This window comes from Asterias amurensis, chromosome 2 (assembly GCF_032118995.1).
Source record: "Asterias amurensis chromosome 2, ASM3211899v1".
NCBI lineage: Eukaryota > Metazoa > Echinodermata > Asteroidea > Forcipulatida > Asteriidae > Asterias > Asterias amurensis.
This window is the reverse complement of record NC_092649.1, coordinates 25,110,207-25,128,421: the sequence shown is the minus strand read 5'-3', so window position 1 is coordinate 25,128,421 and position 18,215 is coordinate 25,110,207. Positions and strand designations below refer to the sequence as shown.

Below are 18,215 nucleotides of genomic sequence, written 5' to 3'. Positions count from 1 at the left end.
CTGACAGACAAAGAGATATCTGCAGCGTGAACATCTGAAAACAACAGTAGTCCGAGAACTTTGCCCTATAAGTCGTCAAACAGTTACTTTTACCCCAGTCTGCGACCGTACGAAGACAATATCGATCACCCAGATACCCAGATTTAAAAAAATTATCATGTCGGGGCATTGTTGCCATCAAAGTCCAGCAATTTGGCAAATTAAAGACTACATCACGGCTGTACTGCTTCAAGGTCAAAAGCATTGCTGACTCGCTGCCACTACAATTACACCAAGACCAATGCTGACCAAGCAGTTGCTTTGAAATAATAACACTCTATTGAAGAACTGTATTAGGATAACATGATTATTGGTTTTCTCACAACCAACACTTCTCCTAAAAGAGTTTGATACAAAGTTGCACCTGCAATGTTTACCAACTTTAGCTTTTTGTTGACAGTAGTTTGTTAGTCATCCAGGGCCAAGCTATCTATGCCTCCAACCTCCGCACTGTTTATGCCCCTTTTTAATTCTGAGTCTGAATTATAAAGTTGGCAAAGCATCCTAATGGAAACATCTCACCAACTTAAGTAAAAAAGACAATGAAGAAATTTAAGTTTTAGACGTGTAGGGAAAAAACAAGCGGTATGGACTGAAAAACCTAATCCATATTCATGGTTCCAGTCTGGGCTCAAACCGGGTCCACAGAGCTGAAAGGCAGTGACAGACACTGAAAGGCAGTGAAAGGCAGCTGAAAGGCAGTGACAGACACCACTGAGGGAACCTGACTGACCCTAGTGGTCACTAGCGTGGAAATGGAGTTCCACAACTTGATCATGTTCAAAAGCGGATATGGAAACACCTAACACTTAGCCATTATGTTCTGTAGTTTTTTCGGTCCGGTCTTCTATCTCCAGCATCTTGTGCCCTAGTTCCAATTGACCGTGTTCCAATTTGATGTCAAGGCTTATTTCAGCTGTGTTAATACATCAAGATTGTTTGAGGACCACCCTCCCTGCCTTTTTTAAATCATCGACTCGACCTTTTTGTATCACATACAATGCAATTCAATCTTAGTCTCGTACTTTTAGAGGTAAAGAACTACCTTCCTGTGGTTAATTACCAGAGGTAAGTTTCTGCTGTCATCAGGATGCTGTCATAGGGAGGTATTCTATAACCATCTTGGGTTTCGTTGACCCCGACCTACATTGTGCATCCGCCTGTAGTCACATCACATAGTGGTGTAAGCCCTTTCGCCTCAAAAAGAGAACAACAAGGAACGATGGTTGCGGAACCTTCTTGTGATAATAACCGCTTTCTTCTTCAGAGGAATACTAGATGGGAATAGACCAAGAAAGAGAAGATTATGTTTTAGCTGGACAACATAAAGAACTTATATATTGCCTTGATTCACTTAGAAGCCGTTGCAAATTGAAGTCAACATTCTTTATGAGGATACCATGATGTAATTTATTTTTACCCTTACACTGATGGTAATCGGTAAATACCTGGTATTTTCCCGAGTTCTGTGGAAAAAAAAAAATCACAGGCAAATCACTCGGGTGGTATTTGCCTGTGGATTAATTTCACAGAACTTTGATTAGTGATTTATACATACCAGTGTAAGGGTAAAAACTTGTTCAGCAAGCGCTTCAAGAAACATCGGGGTAAACCCCTTTTAAATCTTAGCGATACTTGTAACTGTTTTTTTTTACACACCACATGGGACATACGGTTTTACGCCCCATCCAAATAATTGTAATTCAAATTCAATTCGTCCTCTGGCTGTGACTTCTGAATATTTTTAATAAACCAATAATAATGTAAAAACTATTAAATTGTCTTGCTGAAGGACACAAGTGTCAAGACTGGGACTTGAATACACACTCTGCTGATCAGTTACACCAGAGCTCAAGTCCTGTGCTCAGCCATGACATGCCATGTTTTTGGGCACCTACCAATGTTGGCTACATGTATGTGCTTGAACTTGAATTGCACCTGTTGCGTTACAACGACCCAATACTGCAGCAAAAGACTCTTGATAATGCACCATATGGAGGCTTGAATTTGGGAGAAAAATCCACAAGACCGCAGGCCTTGTACTTTTGCCAAAAATGTACTAGAATTGTAGTAAGACCAGAATCAACAGAAAAGTTCTTAAACGACCGTTTAAAACCAGCAGGGTCGTTGCCGTGTGAGTGATGAAGGCCCGAGCCGAAGGCTTTATCGCACGGAAACAACCTGCAAAGTTTGGAACGAGTCACTAACCTTTTATTCCCATTCATAAATGCCTTTTTTGTTAAAAGGCGTAATAAAGTAAGGAGCTCTGTAAAACTTATCCGTTTTTCGATGTGCTTGAGCTCTGTATGTCCGTGGGTTGCATTGTTATGACTGAGACCACAGTTTTCAGATCCGTAGTCTTGGTGCAAGACGTTTCTCGTTTTCCTTTCACACACAGCGCAGCCAACTCACCGACAGCGCCCGTATCGCCCGTAACGAGAAGCTACTTGCACCAAGACTAGCCCACGGTATCCGAAAACAACCGGTTATAAACAGAGCTTCAGCTGGTCATTATCAACCGTTTAAACACCCCCACTTGACGCACTCTCCGCCAAAGGGAATAGCGAAACTGTCTTGAGGTATTTACATGCATGAATGCACTATTGAGAAGTTTATTCCCAACTGTCTTTTGGGGTTAAGTATTACTCACTAGAATTAGAAGGTAATTTTAAGACAGAATTAGAAGGTAGTTTTAAGACTTAAGGCCAACATTTGGACATTTGTTTTTGTGAGTTACATCTATTGTTGCTCAACTAAAAAAAAACAAGACCACCGGATTTGTTCGTTCCTAAGTCTATTGGCCTACAAATGGCCTAGGGACAGTGGTCCAGTGTGCAAAATCGAGCCCTGTTTATAAGTGTGCAGAATTAACCCAGCCTAAATATGTTTAGCCAAGTACTCCTCAAGGAAGACAAGATTTTCACGCTACGGGAAGGGTGTTGCTTCCTTCAGTGGATGTCCCAGTGAAAATTAATGATAGAATGAATTAGTTGTTTACCATTATCTTTGCCTAACCAAACTAATTGGAATAGTTCAATTAACAAGATTTGAACAATCTTTGCATGGAACTGGCCAGGTAAGATACTTACTTGGCACACAATATGATTAACCCCTTCAAAATACATGTATAAATAAATAACCTTTTAAATTCTGTGAGGTCGATTGTCTAATGTTTTTAAGAAAAGGCCAATTTGTTCATATATTTATGTATTTATTCAGTTTAAACTCACAACACTAATTGAAAAGAACTAATTCTGAAATAGGAGTCCCCTGCACTGTTATTTCTCAAGACCAAATATAAAAAAATTAAAAAATTTGTAATCATTTTTCATCTTCTGAAACCATTAAAGTATTACAGTAATCAAAATATAATATAACTTACACCATTTACTCTTTTGGTATCCCAGCCCACAACCCTTGTGGACACATGTTGCTTCATGTAGAGCTCAGGCTGGGATGTGCCTCCCCATTCTTAACAGTATAATACTGAAATTCACCCAAGCATGAAATTCTTCTTTTTACTTCTTGCTGCACGAGGGCAGTCTTTACATTAGAACAACATTAGCATAATATTAGCATAACTTTGGACTCCATGTTTGAGAAACTTTCTCAAAACTTTCTATTATACTCTAAAGGGTAAAGATAACATGCAGCAAAAGGGAAATAAAATGGATTGAGAGGAAATAATGATATAACACTGTTTTGGTTGTGTATATACAGAATTTCAAATTCTGTCACTGTATTGACACATAACTTGTAGTATAACTTCGGGCTCTTCCATAATAAGAAGCTGACATTACAAATAAGATCTCTCCATTTTAAAAAATTAAATAATTATCTTTTTTAAATCATATGACAAAGCATTTTTTGTTTCCAATATTCGAGACATACTGTTCTATTAAAAAAATAAAAAAATAAAAATAGTACAAAACAAATTATTACTTATCTATTTTTTTATAGTTTTTGGAGTTTTGTAATATACCGATGTCTTTATGCACTGTGTACTTGGGTACTTTCCCTAGTTCTGTGAACAAAATCGAAAGGAAAATCACTTGGGTGATAACATTCTGTATCTCGAAACAAATTTAACGTCTACTTAAAAGTCTCCCAAATCCCGAAACATCTACGCCGTGGTAGTAGAATAAATCAAGACAGTTCTCTAAGAACAAATTCTACCTGGTGTTACCACAAACCAAATACATTACTAAAAAGTGGTTATTACAGTTACACAAGTTTCATTACAACAACTTTATGTTTGGCATCCATATACTCTCAGACCTTCTGAAGACTTCGAGTAAAATATGTACACAAAAAGTTCACAATCAATCAACCATCAGTTTGGGTCAGGTCACACTATACTCCAGTATACTCTTTTTTTTTTTTTAAGTATCAAAAGTTCATCTGCTTCGAAACCCGCATGAGATTTATAGGGACCCTTGGTCTATGATAAGATGGTGCCCAGAAGCAATTCTATTTGGCAGGATTTCCCTTTGGAGCGGGGTCTAGAGGGTCTAAATCATTATTGGAAGCCTTAAAGTATCAAAATTGTCACCTCTAAATTGAGCATCTTAAAGGCAGTGGACACTATTGGTAATTGTCAAAGACTTTGAAAATTTGAGCTCAATCGGTCATCGAACTTGCGAGATAATAATGAAAGAAAAAAACACCCTTGTCACACAAAGTTGTGTGCGTTTAAATGGTTGATTTTGAGACCTCAAGTTCTAAATCTGAGGCCTCGAAATCAAATTCGTGGAAAATTACGTCTTTCTCTAAAACTATGGCACTTCAGAGGGAGCCGTTTCTCACAATGTTTTATACCATCAACCTCTCCCCATTACTCGTCACCAAGTAAGGTTTAATGCCAATAATTATTTTGAGTAATTACCAATAGTGTCCACTGCCTTTAAGCATGAGGAATAATTCATACAGTGGTCCAACCTAGGTATCTCTATGGTCCAACATAGAGATATATGGGCCCCTGCATTCATGAAGCAATAAGCACAACAATGCACTCAGCACAAACCGCAAAACCAGTGCCCTGAAGTAAATTGTTACCGATATAAGAGATGTTAAATTTGCATCGGGGATAAAGAATATTAATTGGGTAAAAACCAAACTTAATATAAATTGTAACGGTTTAAAATCTGTAAACAGGGCCAGGGTACATGGAGAGATGACTTTCTCTTTAAAAGATATTTTAAAATTTAACTCTTTAACAATTATTGTTACTTCACTTATCCTTCTGTTTGTTGCGATTTGAAGCGTGAAGCATAAACACTTCCTAAAGTTGCCACACAACCCACTGCCCCAATTTTGTTGTGCCACTTTTCATCTAGTATGCCTTCATTCACCCATGTTGTCCCACTTTCTTCCCCCTTTCTTAATTCTTTCTAGAATTTGAGGAAACAAGTTGGCAGCCTTCCCAGATGGTCTTTATTCCTGCAAACACTTGTTTGTTCTCGCGTGTGTCTTACTCCTTTGAAGTGCAAATCGATCACTAGTTATACTTCGAGAAATGTGGAAGTCATACTTGAGGTGTTGATTTCAATTACCACTTGAGGTTATATGCACATGTTAGACATTAGCTTGATTGGGAATACTTGTACTTGACCCCAAGCGTGTACTGCCAAGTCATGTTAAAGCATAATGGATGGACAGCTGTGTCATTTGGACATTAAAACTTGCAGTTGGTGTCTGCCAATCCCATGCGAGTGGAAATTGATTAAGCCTCATATGTCTGACTTAATTATTCATGCTGCTAACTACGTACGCTGTGTGTACAGATTCAAGGGACGTAAAGTTTAGCACATGTTTCATCATGGATTGGTGAAACGATTGTTAAGCACATTGCTGGACTTGTTACGCTAAAAACATTTAGTTTGGGGGATGATATTGGTTTGTTTGTCCCCGGCAGGTGGTTACAGCATAGAGGTGAAACTTTAAAAGAACAAGTTAGAGGGTAAGAGGTTTGAGTTTTTGTTCTTCCCTGAGCAGAAATTTAAAGTTGCAAAGTATACGTACACCAAGTTGCTTTTGCGTCATGTGAATAACTCTTCATACCATGTGTACCATGTGTAAGACAACAACCATAACACGATTAAAAGTTGTAGCAGACATTTTTATTTAATCTCTAAGCCAATTTGCTGGATTGACAATCAGCCCTTCCCTTATGCTAATTACGTTCACACATGCGTACAGTATACAATTGTTGCACGCTGTGACAGGGTCCATATCGTTTGTATACCAATCAACATCACTTATGTTACCCGTCGCGCTGTGCAGCCATGGTACACGCATATTCTTTGCATGTCACGTGATTGGTACTCGACCAATAAAACTTCACAATTTGTTACCGAGGTATAACAATCACAAATGGATGTGACATGGTATTTCGCCAGGTAACCTTTTTTTGGTAAGCATAACTTTCTTTTGCTTAGCTACTCTACTGCTCAAACAGCTCTATGAAACTGGGTCTTATTCAGTAATTTTCTGTCATATTGGCAAAAGCATTTCACTGTCAGATTAAAGTTTGAGCTTTGGTCACAGTTCAAAATCTCATCCTAAAAGACAGTATTCATTGTGAGATAGGATTAACAGCTTTCTGTCTGTGTTTAGACTCCACAACACTTGAGATCAAGTGACAGGTGAAAGTTTTTATTGTTGCCGAAAGGTCACAGTCAAGTACAGGGACCAAAGTAGTGCTGTAGTTGTTACTCATCTTTTGTCAGACTCTATGCTAGCCTTTTCTGTGTTTAGAATTTGCATGGGCGTATGAAGGGGAGAAAAGTGCATTGTGAAGCATTTATTCAGAACAGGTGACCGGGGTTGTTAAAAGAAATGAAGTGTGGAGTCACCTGAACCAGGAATTATTATCTAAAACAAGTGAATTTTTAAAATGTTCAAAAGCTTTTTTGACGACTTTTACATAAACTGAAAACCTTATTTTTTGTTTGTTGGTTTAGTTGATCTCCCCGTCAAGGGAACCTGGCAAACTTCTACAAGGGGATATAAACGGAAAATCTCTCTCATACAAAGTTTGGTTTAATGTCTATGATTGTGAGTTGCACAAATCAAGCAATTGTGATTCAGTAACTAGTCAACAATACTTATTCAAGTCATTGTGGAATCAGCGGTTACTTTGGTGGGATTCGAACCCACAACCTTGTGATTGTAATTCCTTCAGTCTAACCACTTGAACTAGGAAGCCACAACGGTATTGTTCTATTAACAAACAACTAGAAGAACAAGTAGGATTTATCGGGTCTGGATTATGTGCGATGAGAGTAGAGATTAGGAATCAGGTGTAGACTTATTTACACTGCCTACAATTTGTTTTTAAAAGGGACGTGTAGTTCAGGTCAGCTAATGGGAATAGTCATCAAGCATCTAGAGCCGCCCTCGTGTGCCCAGGGCGGTCCATGTTGGATCAGGAAGTATGTTCTTCATTAGCTCTCAGCAAAATGTTTTTTTTTTATATTGTTGATGGGTTTTTTTTTTGTAGAGGGCAAGGTAGGTTTTTACACGAGGAAGGAAAGGGGGAATCGGATGTGGGAAACATCATTCATGTTGAATTAATGATAGAGACATTGCTACAGGTACGTGTGTGTACAATGTACATTTACATGTCCACACGTACACGTACTTGGTCCATATAAAAAATGTCATAGCAGAAAGAATGGGAGTATTTTGAGACGCTGGGGGCAGCAAAGATAACAGTTTTCTTTTGCAGTTCTGAGGGTACTGCGTGCAAAGATCTGAGCAAACGCACTATTGGCGAAAATTGTGAAAAAGGACTGTCCAAACATTATTATTACTTTATTCTGAAAAATCACATGAAAAGATATTGACATCATAGGGAGACCCCAAGATAGAAATATACAATGTAGATAGCTCAGTTGGTAGAGCATTGGCAAAGTATGGCAGTGGTCAATGGTTCCTAGCATAGAGTAAAGACAGAGAGTCTCTGTCCTTACTCTACGCTCCTAGTTATGTTGTATTTATTCAACTTAAAATTATTAAACAAAAATGCACTTGAAATTTAAAAAGCAATGCAGAAAAAAATCTCAACATCATAACGGAAAGCTGTGATTATTTTCTAATTTTTAAAAGCTTGTCGCAAAGCTAGCTAACACCTGACCTTCGCGTAAATACATTGTAAATGCTAAAATCATTTTTTGTCTCACTGAGACAACTATTATTTCTGTGAAATTGTGTAGTACTCCTTTCTCAAAAAGAAGAGCACCTTGGCAATTTATATTTTTTAGGAAAGCTTTCTACCATCATTATCTTTAAACTTTGTAAGTTTAATGTAAATCTAGGGGCGTAAAACACACAACACCTGAACCCTTTAAATCCCACAATCATCTGGGCTGCCAGGCTAGGTAGCTCACAGGCTCATCTGGTCGGTTCCCATAATATGTTCCTCCCTCGCTCTCTTTCTAGGGTTAGCCCCTGGCCCACCATGCCTTGATGCTTTAATCAGGCTTCCTGTTAGAAACTTGCTGCATGTTGTGAGTCATCCAAGAGGTTAGGATCAGCTGATCTCAAGGCTTAAGGCTTGGGCAATGTTTCTAACGGAGGAGTTGATTTTATGGGCCGAGTGTCACTTTTTGGAGAATTATTTATGATAGGTTTTTATTAAAGATTTGACCCACTTAAAACTTCTGATATATCACTGGGTTAGCAATGAAGAGTCCAGCATTCTCCTTAAGACGATCAGAGCATACTGATCGAAATGCTGAGTCGTTAAAAAACACCGGCTCTTTTCAGAACCCACACACTACTCGAATAAAGATATTATCACATGGTGTTACTAAAAACCTCTCTTAGCAATCAAATGTTAATGAATTTCAATCCCGAATGATGGCAAGAAGAATGATATAAACACATGTAGGTAATATAAAGTATCGTTTCATTTTTACGTGTAAACACAAAAAACACAGGGCAACAAAGACTTATCGTGTTATGACCGTTGGGGAATTTGGTCAATAACGCCTTTTAAAAAGCCTCAAAGCCCTTATCAAAATGCTAAATTAACATTTAATACAATAATAATATTATTAATAATAATAATAATAAGACTTGTAATGCGCACGTATCCACCTTGCTGAGTGTTCAAGGCACAGATACGTAATAGACTCCCCTCAAGAAGTTCCCAACCCATGAAGGTCAACAGTGTATTGCCTTAACCATGGAAAAGGTGTATCAAGAACAATAGCAGTCAAATCAAAGCTGTACACATATAGATAGAAAGGACATACTTAAATACATTTAAGATTTTATTTAATTTTCTTTAGATATAAAGAAATCCTGTTCTTTGATCTCATTCCCAAGCACTGAAGCTCCTTGGAATCTAACTCCAGTGGTTACAAAAAGGTGGAAATGCCATCATTTATATACTCTTAAAGTTTACATTCTAGTTTCAGAAATTAGGTTTGGCCTCTTTTCCAACAGAAAATTCCAATAAAACGAGCTGGAACTACACAGAGTTTGTGTCTTTGAATCCTTACTCTGATAGGATATGAAGACAGTTATGATGAGCACACTTTGTTTTACCCGGTACATGTCCATTCATCATAAATTTCATGACATGTGCCAAAGGAGCAGGAGGGAGTAAATGTAATTTAAGTTTCCTGTTTTTGTTTTTATGTAGCAACTTCATTCATCCCCAAAAGGTAAATAACAGATAACGGACTTGGGAAGCCGTTTCCCTGAGCAGACAGATGCTTTCAGGAAACTTCTGTCGCAATACAGAAGGCATTAAAGGGGAGTTTATAAATCCATGTTACTCATAGGCCTGGGCAGCTAGTGAAGTTTAGTACTCGACTAGTCGTGCCCGAAATAGTCGCAACTTGGACACTAATCGCGACAAAAATTGTTTTTTAAAGATGAATTGCGGCATAACATGGAATGATGCCAATTGTTGGCACCCTCCCTCAATGTGCGGAACTCACATTTTCAAACCTGGCTTCTCTGCCAACTTAAACTTTTGGTTATTCCATCTGGGATATTAGAAAATATCCGAGCTGATGTCATCCATGCTACATTTAGTTGTACACCCCCTTGCTTTACTTAGCTGCCCCAGAGCTTTCCGAGGGTGGATTTTAAAGGGTTCGATACCTTCTGTAGATCAAGTTTTTGTCCAGGAAATGACTCCCTACTCACTGTGAATGAAGATGTGTTTTAGAAGTTTCAACTTTATTAGTTGTCAAGAGACGGTGAAAATTACAGAGCAATGTTTAAAGAGGGTCGCGTAAATCGCTGTACATCGAAATGCTATTTCGTGATATTGTTTTACTCATTTCTAAAAAACTACAGCACCTCAGCAAATAACATTTTAAGGGAGGTTTTCTACCACCATTATCTTTAAACCGTGTAAGTTTAGTATTTAATAACCTGTGGATGTTTGTGCTTTGTACCATTCAAATAGCATCCAAACCCTTTAAATTACCTGAAATGTATGGTGTATGTTTGAGCTGCATACTGTGAAGGATAGATGGAGTTGCACTTTATATGTTTTTTCAAAGATGACAGCATAGTTGATAATATCAGGAGATCGTTTATCGTCAGAGTTGACTGACAGACATGGAGCTCGAGATCTCATGGTTGTAATCAATACTGTACCCTCCCCTCTACATGTTGTACATAGCGTGCAGGTTACACATTCTATACAATGCAGCTTGCAAAACAGGTACTCTTATATCTTTTGAGCAACTTTGCGTTTCCGCTGCCGTTGAATGTCAAGTATTACAGAGCTGATGTTATCCTACTGAAGGAGCTGCGAGCTGGTTGACTGACAGAAAGCTGCTTTGGCCAGGGTCTGGGTGTCACACCCACTACCTGGATTGTATCCTGGATCGTAATAACAGGCGCTGAGTGAGTGTTCAAAGGGGCAGTGTTGCTGGATCTAATCCTGGTATGATAGACTGGGGGTTAAAATCGCTCAGGTTCAGTGGGTTGGTCTGCTATGGATACTGTGGTTGTGAGGTTTGCTTAGACTAGGGACAAAGGAAAGAGCAAGAGATGTCTCTAAACAGAGCTACAAACAAATGTAAAATTTGTATTTGTGCAGCTTTTAAGTGTAGAAAGCCATACATGTACCAACAGGATACGGTGGTAGTGAAACTAGATACAATGCACTGTTACATCAATCATCATTGTGTTTTGATGACAAGAGGCGCGGTAACCACGCCTGGATGTACGTGATCTTTCAGGTAGCCTGCCTGAATATCTGGTGTGACACTTCCAGGCTCGTGAATAACGCACAGATGCCAGCCTTGCCCGCCTGCCAGATGTACCTTTGACGTCGCATCCCAAATCACATGGACGGAGACTCACAGTTAACACACACTCTTACACAACATTGTGAATAGAACAACATTACATGCACGTACAAACATGTCTAGTATTACATGCACTACTTTCTTGAATATAGAATACCGTACATCTTGTGTTACATAAAACAAATTCACGATAGCTTTTACCTACCATCTTTACCACCTTGTTAACATTTAATGAGAACAAAAAGTTATTTTGAGCTGTGCTTATACTTCTCAAATCATTATGACCAAAACCACAGGGAAATGTACAGGGATATGTGGGTACAGAAAACCCCCCTCCCTAACCCTCTGTCATTCCATCTGACAAGAGTACAGCTCTTGTCTCTCCCAATTTCCCACCAACATACTGGTAGTCATCTTCGAGAAGCACCTTGCATCTTTGTGATGGAGAATATAACCTCTTTCCCCACCCCCGAAAGAAAATCTTTCTGTGGACCAGCTGTTATGTATCTGTATGTCTATTCTTGTCAGAGAGGCAGCACTAACAACATAAGGAGTCCTAATCCAATGTAGATAGCGGTTATTCAATCTCTCGTCGCCTGGGTTCAGCCCCTGCTTCTTGGAGGAAACCGTCTGATGCCCAGGAACGGGGAAGATTTGTGAAGACCTAACCTATAGGGAGGTCTCTCCAAAGGAATCCAGCAAGTTTCTGGCCCCCCCTCCCCCAAACTGTTAAAGAGAAGGTATCACATTTGTAAAATTGATGGCACTGAAACCCTTTGGTTAGAACGACCATTTTACAAGACTGAAAGGTGATCTTATTTACTGATGATCGGTGGAGTTTCACGTCAGAATTCAATAAAACTTTCATATAAAGAAGGAAATTATATACACTAAATACTGCCGAGTGCCCCAAGTTCCAAAATTATTTCGTTTTGCTGTAGTGAAGCACCAAAGGAAAAAAGAGTATCATGCATTATGCTTTTTGTGTGTTATTATGAAGGCAGGCATCATTGACAAGAAAAAGAGACAATGTTTCCATATGTGTGTTCAAACAGTTTCTAGAAGTTTTTATAACTTGAGCGCTGCAAACTCATCATTTCAATTTAAAGCCATGACAACTGGTATTCGGGATTATGTGCTTAATACATGATTAATGTAAGCTCGTTAGTGTCTCCCCTGAGGATGTGACGTGGATCAGGTCAAACCCAGGGGCTGCTCTACTGCTCACTAAGACAGGATATGTGAGAGGATATCTTGTTAAAAATTGTGTCCTTGAAATTTGCTTGAACTTGCTTGGGATTAGGGTGGGTGGGAAAGATCAAACTTCAAAGACATGGTATGATGTCCTCCTGTTGGTGATTAAGACTACACAAGAGCGAGAGGACACGGCAATTTTCCTTTGTCAGAGGGATTTCCGTTGGGAAAACTATTGAAGGGACACCAAGGCCAAGACCACGATGACAGAGGCCATGGGCCCCCTTTTCGATTCCAGACCGAAAGCTTGAGGTGACTCTGATACCAAAACAATGCCCTGATAACTAAGTCCATCTGACAAGCCTGTCATCCTTATGAATGGGGTTGGATTACCTTTGCATAATGTTTACTTTGTCAAAATCTGTTTCTTAGTAGTTAAATAATAATAATAATAATAAGACATTTGTAAAGCGCCTAATGCAAAAGCCTCTAAGCGCATAAAAGAAACAATAAAATAAACAATTAGAGAAAGATACAAGATACAAATAGGCAAATTACAAAAAAGAAGCTTTAAACAAATGAGTTTTCAACAGGGACTTAAACCATTGTAAAGTATTAGCTTGGCGAATATGCACAGGAAGACTATTCCAAAGAAACGGTGCAGCGTAAGAAAAAGATCTGCGGCCATAAAAAATGGAAGAAGCTCTAGTAGCAGAAAGCAATGACTGTTGAGATGATCGTAAAGTCCGAGTAGGGGAATAATGATGAACAAGTTCAGATAAATAAGCAGGAGATTGACATGTTTGAGCCTTGAAAGTTAACAGAAGAATTTTGTAAACTGTTCGAAACTTAACTGGGAGCCAATGCAATTGCATTAGCACAGGTGTAAATACAAGAAAAATAGTTAATGGTCTGATGTTGTGACCCTAGCAAAGTCTTTCTCGAAGGCTATAAGGCTAGAAGAATGTGCATGTATATACATGTTTAGACACATTACATGTACTATAATTGATTTGCCCTTTTAGCATGGTCATACCATAGGTTCCACGTATTGTGTAAGGCACAGTAAAAATCCCACCACAGTTGTGGAAATGAAGGGTTGTCTTATAGTGACTCTGGCATAGTTTGGTATCACGCTTCACTCCACGAACCATAAAAACCCATTCAGTAAATCAATCAAAAAGTTTGTTGTGATGAATATTTATGTAGAAAGCGCAATGTCAATTATAATAGAGTATAATACATATATTTTTAACACATTGGGAATAATTGACGAATTTGAAAATCTCCCTGTTTATGGAAGATTTTTCCCTATTATGCTCTAATGTAATTCTTAACATCTCTCTGATTGTGTATAAAACCTCCCTGATTGCAAGATGCACATGCTGGCAGCTTTGCAAATAGTCGCAACAAACAATTCAATAAATAAAGGGACATAGAGAGAAGAAAAATATAAATTGTAACCGAGTCTGAAATGATGAAACACCGACCGCATGTTGTGAGACTACAGGGTAAAATTACTTAATTCTTTAAAGTTGGCACCCTTGCAATCTCTTATCGTCCCCTCTCCACTTAACATTTCTTTGGCAGAGATAAATGTGCACCTGGTCCAAGACTCTTCTCTTTAACTTTAAGAGACAGCTAACCTTAATGTATACTGCCTACGTCAACTATAACCTTTTTACAGTGATGTGGACTTTTTAGGGGCAGGAGCAGGATGTTGTTTTTTCCCCTGTAGTTTCCCCCCAAAACAAAGAAACCGCACAGCAACCGCCCCTACAGCCTGTTGCAGAAATATAAACTATAAGGTGCTTCTAGTAGATTTTGGGGTTAAACAAAGAAATGTTGACTAGAGTAGGACTGGAACCACAACGACCTCTGGGTTAAAAAGCGAACAATATCAACTGTATGCATTATACCTTTCACTGTAATTTCATTTCATCATTCCACATTGTTATTGTTATACTAAAACCAGTTAATTTATATTTTGAAGGGTCCAGGCTCTAAATAAGCCTAGGCTTTTTCTTGGTGCCCTCCTCTTATCACCCTTTGTTCCTTTTTCTTGTATATTTTATGATTATTTACTGTGATATTTGGAAATAAAAAACAAACAAGCAAACAAACTGAGCTAGCTAGCTCTATGTTGCCAGTCTCCCTAGGAGTGTACACAAATACAAGAGTACATTGGAATCCAGGTGGTATCTCCTATCTACCAAGCACCTATCAAGTAATTTACATTTGCGAGGTACTCACCCTATGTTTTACATCATGCACAGAGCAGCCAGCTCTCCTTGACTCGACAGAAAATTCCCTGAAAGTAGACAAGTGTTTCCATATTCTGATTAACAAATTTGAAACTCCCTTATCATGAAAACATTTTCCCTGTTATGTTGAATGTAACTCTAAACATCATTGTTTTAAACAATTTCCCTGATGCATGCTGAAATGTTGACAGCTCTGCATGCATACAGTTACACTTCTACCACAAAATGATCGTATCTTACCACTTTAATCAATTTAAGTGACGTAACCCAACTGACTTTACTCACCATCGCATGATTTCCAGCTAACTGTATGCAAAATTACTAGGAAAGTAAGTTTGCTATATTTAGTCCCATCAGGTTTCCCAAATAATGTTCTACCCACCCAGAGTTGTCAGCAAGTGCCCTTTAATCATATGGAAGTTATTTACTCACAAACAGGTCCCACATTTCACTAACCCCAGACCCATCATCACCAACCCCCCCCCCTCTTTCACAAGAGTCCCCCTCCCCTTCTCAAGGTCCCCAATCCCTTATCCCTTGCCCCCATCAATTTGACTTGATTCAAACAGGAAACTTGCCACTCTCTAGCTGTATTTAGCATAATAAATGCCCCCGTCTAAAAAAAAAAAAAAAAAAAAAAAAGTTCAGTGTGCAGTGATACAAGGGGGTGTGTATAAATAGGCTTGAAAGTGGAGTTGTTACTCGTGAGGTGTCCACCGGTTAAGTTTGGAGGCTGACGGATTCTATATATGTGGGGGAGTTTACTTACATGTGACAGCATGCTTAGCTGGATTTCATACATATGCCCGCGAAGGGTTACGTACTTCTATGAAAGTAAGTTTCTATTCAAGGGTAATCACTCTGTAGTATAGTTTCCACATTGACTTTTTGACGTCACACATTGTGAAATTTTCCATCTTTACCGGCAATAATTAAAAATGTTTTATTAATGCTATGCAAACAGCTGTGCGTTTGTGCGTAAGTGCTGTGTGGAATCATCGGTATTTTGTTTCCTAAACTCCTAGCTTTTTTAATGCTGTGCAAACAACTGTTTCTTACATTCCTTGCGCGAGTGGTCAATGAACTTTTCTGCGTATAAATAAATTTAGAAATTCAGCTGATGCAGCTCAAAACAAACAAAAGAAGCTTCTCGTGAAGATACTGTCTCGTGGACAGTACAAAAACTGTTGTTCGTCACACAAGTTACATTTGGTAAAATTTTACAACAGTAAAATTTTACAGAGATTGTTAGTCTGTAGGCTGGCTGTATTGTCTGTAAATTTATAAATTTTTCTTTTATGTGATTTGGAAGGTAATTGTTTGCTTTTGTGCCAACAAATTGAAGCCTGGTTAATACTTCCTGGGAATGCGAAGCAACGAATAATTTGCATCAGTTGACTTTTGTTCAAGTCCAGCGAAAACAGCCTATGACGTTAAAATTTGTATCGCATTCAAAAGTATGAACCGAGCTTTACAGTGCAACTTGTGTTTCCATAGTGCTAATTATGCAAAGTCGCAAGTGGCATTTTAACCGTAGCAATACCTTATGTAAAATATGTTTTGTTCAATACTGTTTTTTTATTTACGTAAATGACTTATTATTTAGTTTGTGGTAACACCATGTGTGTCTCTACTTGCCAGGTAGATGATGTTCTGTTGAGAACTTGTCTTCCTTTATATTCTACTACCACGGAGTAGATTTTCGGATGTAGAATATAAAAGCAAGCAGGTTCGCTCAAGAACATTTATTAATCTACCTGGTAAGTAGATACACACATGTTGTTACAACAAACAAATATTTAACGATACCTCACCATGCAATGCCTCAAATCCCAAATAAATAACTATTATTATTTTCAGAAATTGTAATAAAAACTCTATAAACACTGACTCAGTCAAGGTACATGTATGCATAAGTTCAAAGCTGACTTCCTAAATGTTATTTTGGTCACAAATTAAACTTTTATTGAGTTCGGTTTAAGGCCACACCATATGTTGTAAACCAATAAAAAACAATTATAAATTTAGCCAATCAAATCTGCCCTGCGAAGACAAAGTCCAAAATATTGGTCCATTCATCGGCTCCTACTCCCAGTAAAAACGTATGCATACAAAAATGCAGGTTTTCAATATTATTTTTTTTACATCAAGCATGTTAAGGAAGTGAATATGGGTAGTACATTGCAAGGAAGAGGCTGGGCCAGTTGGATAACTTGACAATCCTGTTCCCTGCTTTTGAGTGATAAGCAAGAGATATTGGAGAGATAATATTGTTTGAATGATATTCCCATCAAGGTAACTCAGCAACCTCCCAAAAGGCATCTAAATGGCAAGCTGGCAACAGCCAATCTCTCTCATACAAACATTGGTTTAACGTCTATGATAATGAATTACACAAGTCAAGAAATCATGATTCATTAACTAGAAGGCAACATTTATTCTGGTCGTTGTGAAATCAGTGGTTAGCTTGGAAGGATTTGAACCCACAACCTTATGATTGCAAGTCCTGCTGTCTAACCACTTGACCACTGCAACACTATTAGCTAAGGGGTGGCTGACCAGCTGGGTATCCGTGCAGCTCATACTTTCAGAAATTTACCAAGTATGTGAATTCATTTGAAAATCAACAAGAAAACATTACGCCATACAATCTGAAGAAAAAAAATGTAATGCGACAAATTGAACTACACTGTACTATACCCAGGGATAACCCAAAGAAAGTCAGTGACTTTTATGTAGCTTGATTTCCATAAGGGTCTAATTTAAATCTTGTATATTGCTTGAATGCTAGTTGTATCATTTATACATCTCATTTAACATTAGCGAAGCGTGTGAGAGTTTTCTTGACACTTTGTGAGTAATCAAGTATAGTACTGTACTTACTACATGTAGCATTCAAATGAAAATTTATTGTATTTTTTTTATAATACACTGTATGTTAGTTTTGCATCAGGGATAAAGAAAGTCGATTTACTCTTACACCAATATACAAGTACTGTATGGATTAGGAGTTATGGCTCATAAAATCCAGACAATCTGTATGGCTTCTGACTGGCACCCCCGAACAAAGATATTGACAAAATAGGGACACCGCCAATATAGGGCTAGATAGCTCAGTTGGTAGAACGCCGGCACGTTAATCTGGAGGTCGTTGGTTCGAATCCCACTCCAGTCAATTCTTTGTTCAACCTCAAAAATCATTTACAAATTTACCCAGTCAGTTTCCCTTGTGGTTTATATTGATACAATCTGTACCAAATACAATGACAAACCAATCTTCTAAAGGACTTACAGTAAATGGTTTGATTCCTTTTTTTAGGACACAAACACACAGGTACACAGATTTTTGTATTAAAGTTACATGATTGAACGATAATGATGGTGGAAAGCTTCCCTTAAAAATATTACTTGCTGGGGTGCTGTAGCAATTGGGAAA

General features: G+C 38.2%; 1 protein-coding gene across 3 annotated transcripts in view; it reads left to right on the top strand.

Moving 5' to 3' along the window:
- The window catches only part of LOC139954365 (S-adenosylmethionine sensor upstream of mTORC1-like), a 46,949-nt gene that overhangs the window by 10,590 nt on the left and 18,144 nt on the right, over positions 1 to 18,215 (top strand). Inside the window, exon 1 of one of the 3 annotated variants that reach the window (XM_071954128.1) lies at positions 15,332 to 15,613. The exons of the other annotated variants lie outside the window; for them this stretch is intronic. Coding sequence (XP_071810229.1) covers positions 15,529 to 15,613 — 85 coding nt within the window. The 5' untranslated portion in view covers positions 15,332 to 15,528. Of the gene's footprint in view, positions 1 to 15,331; positions 15,614 to 18,215 lie in introns of those variants that run through there. 3 annotated transcript variants of the gene reach the window in all.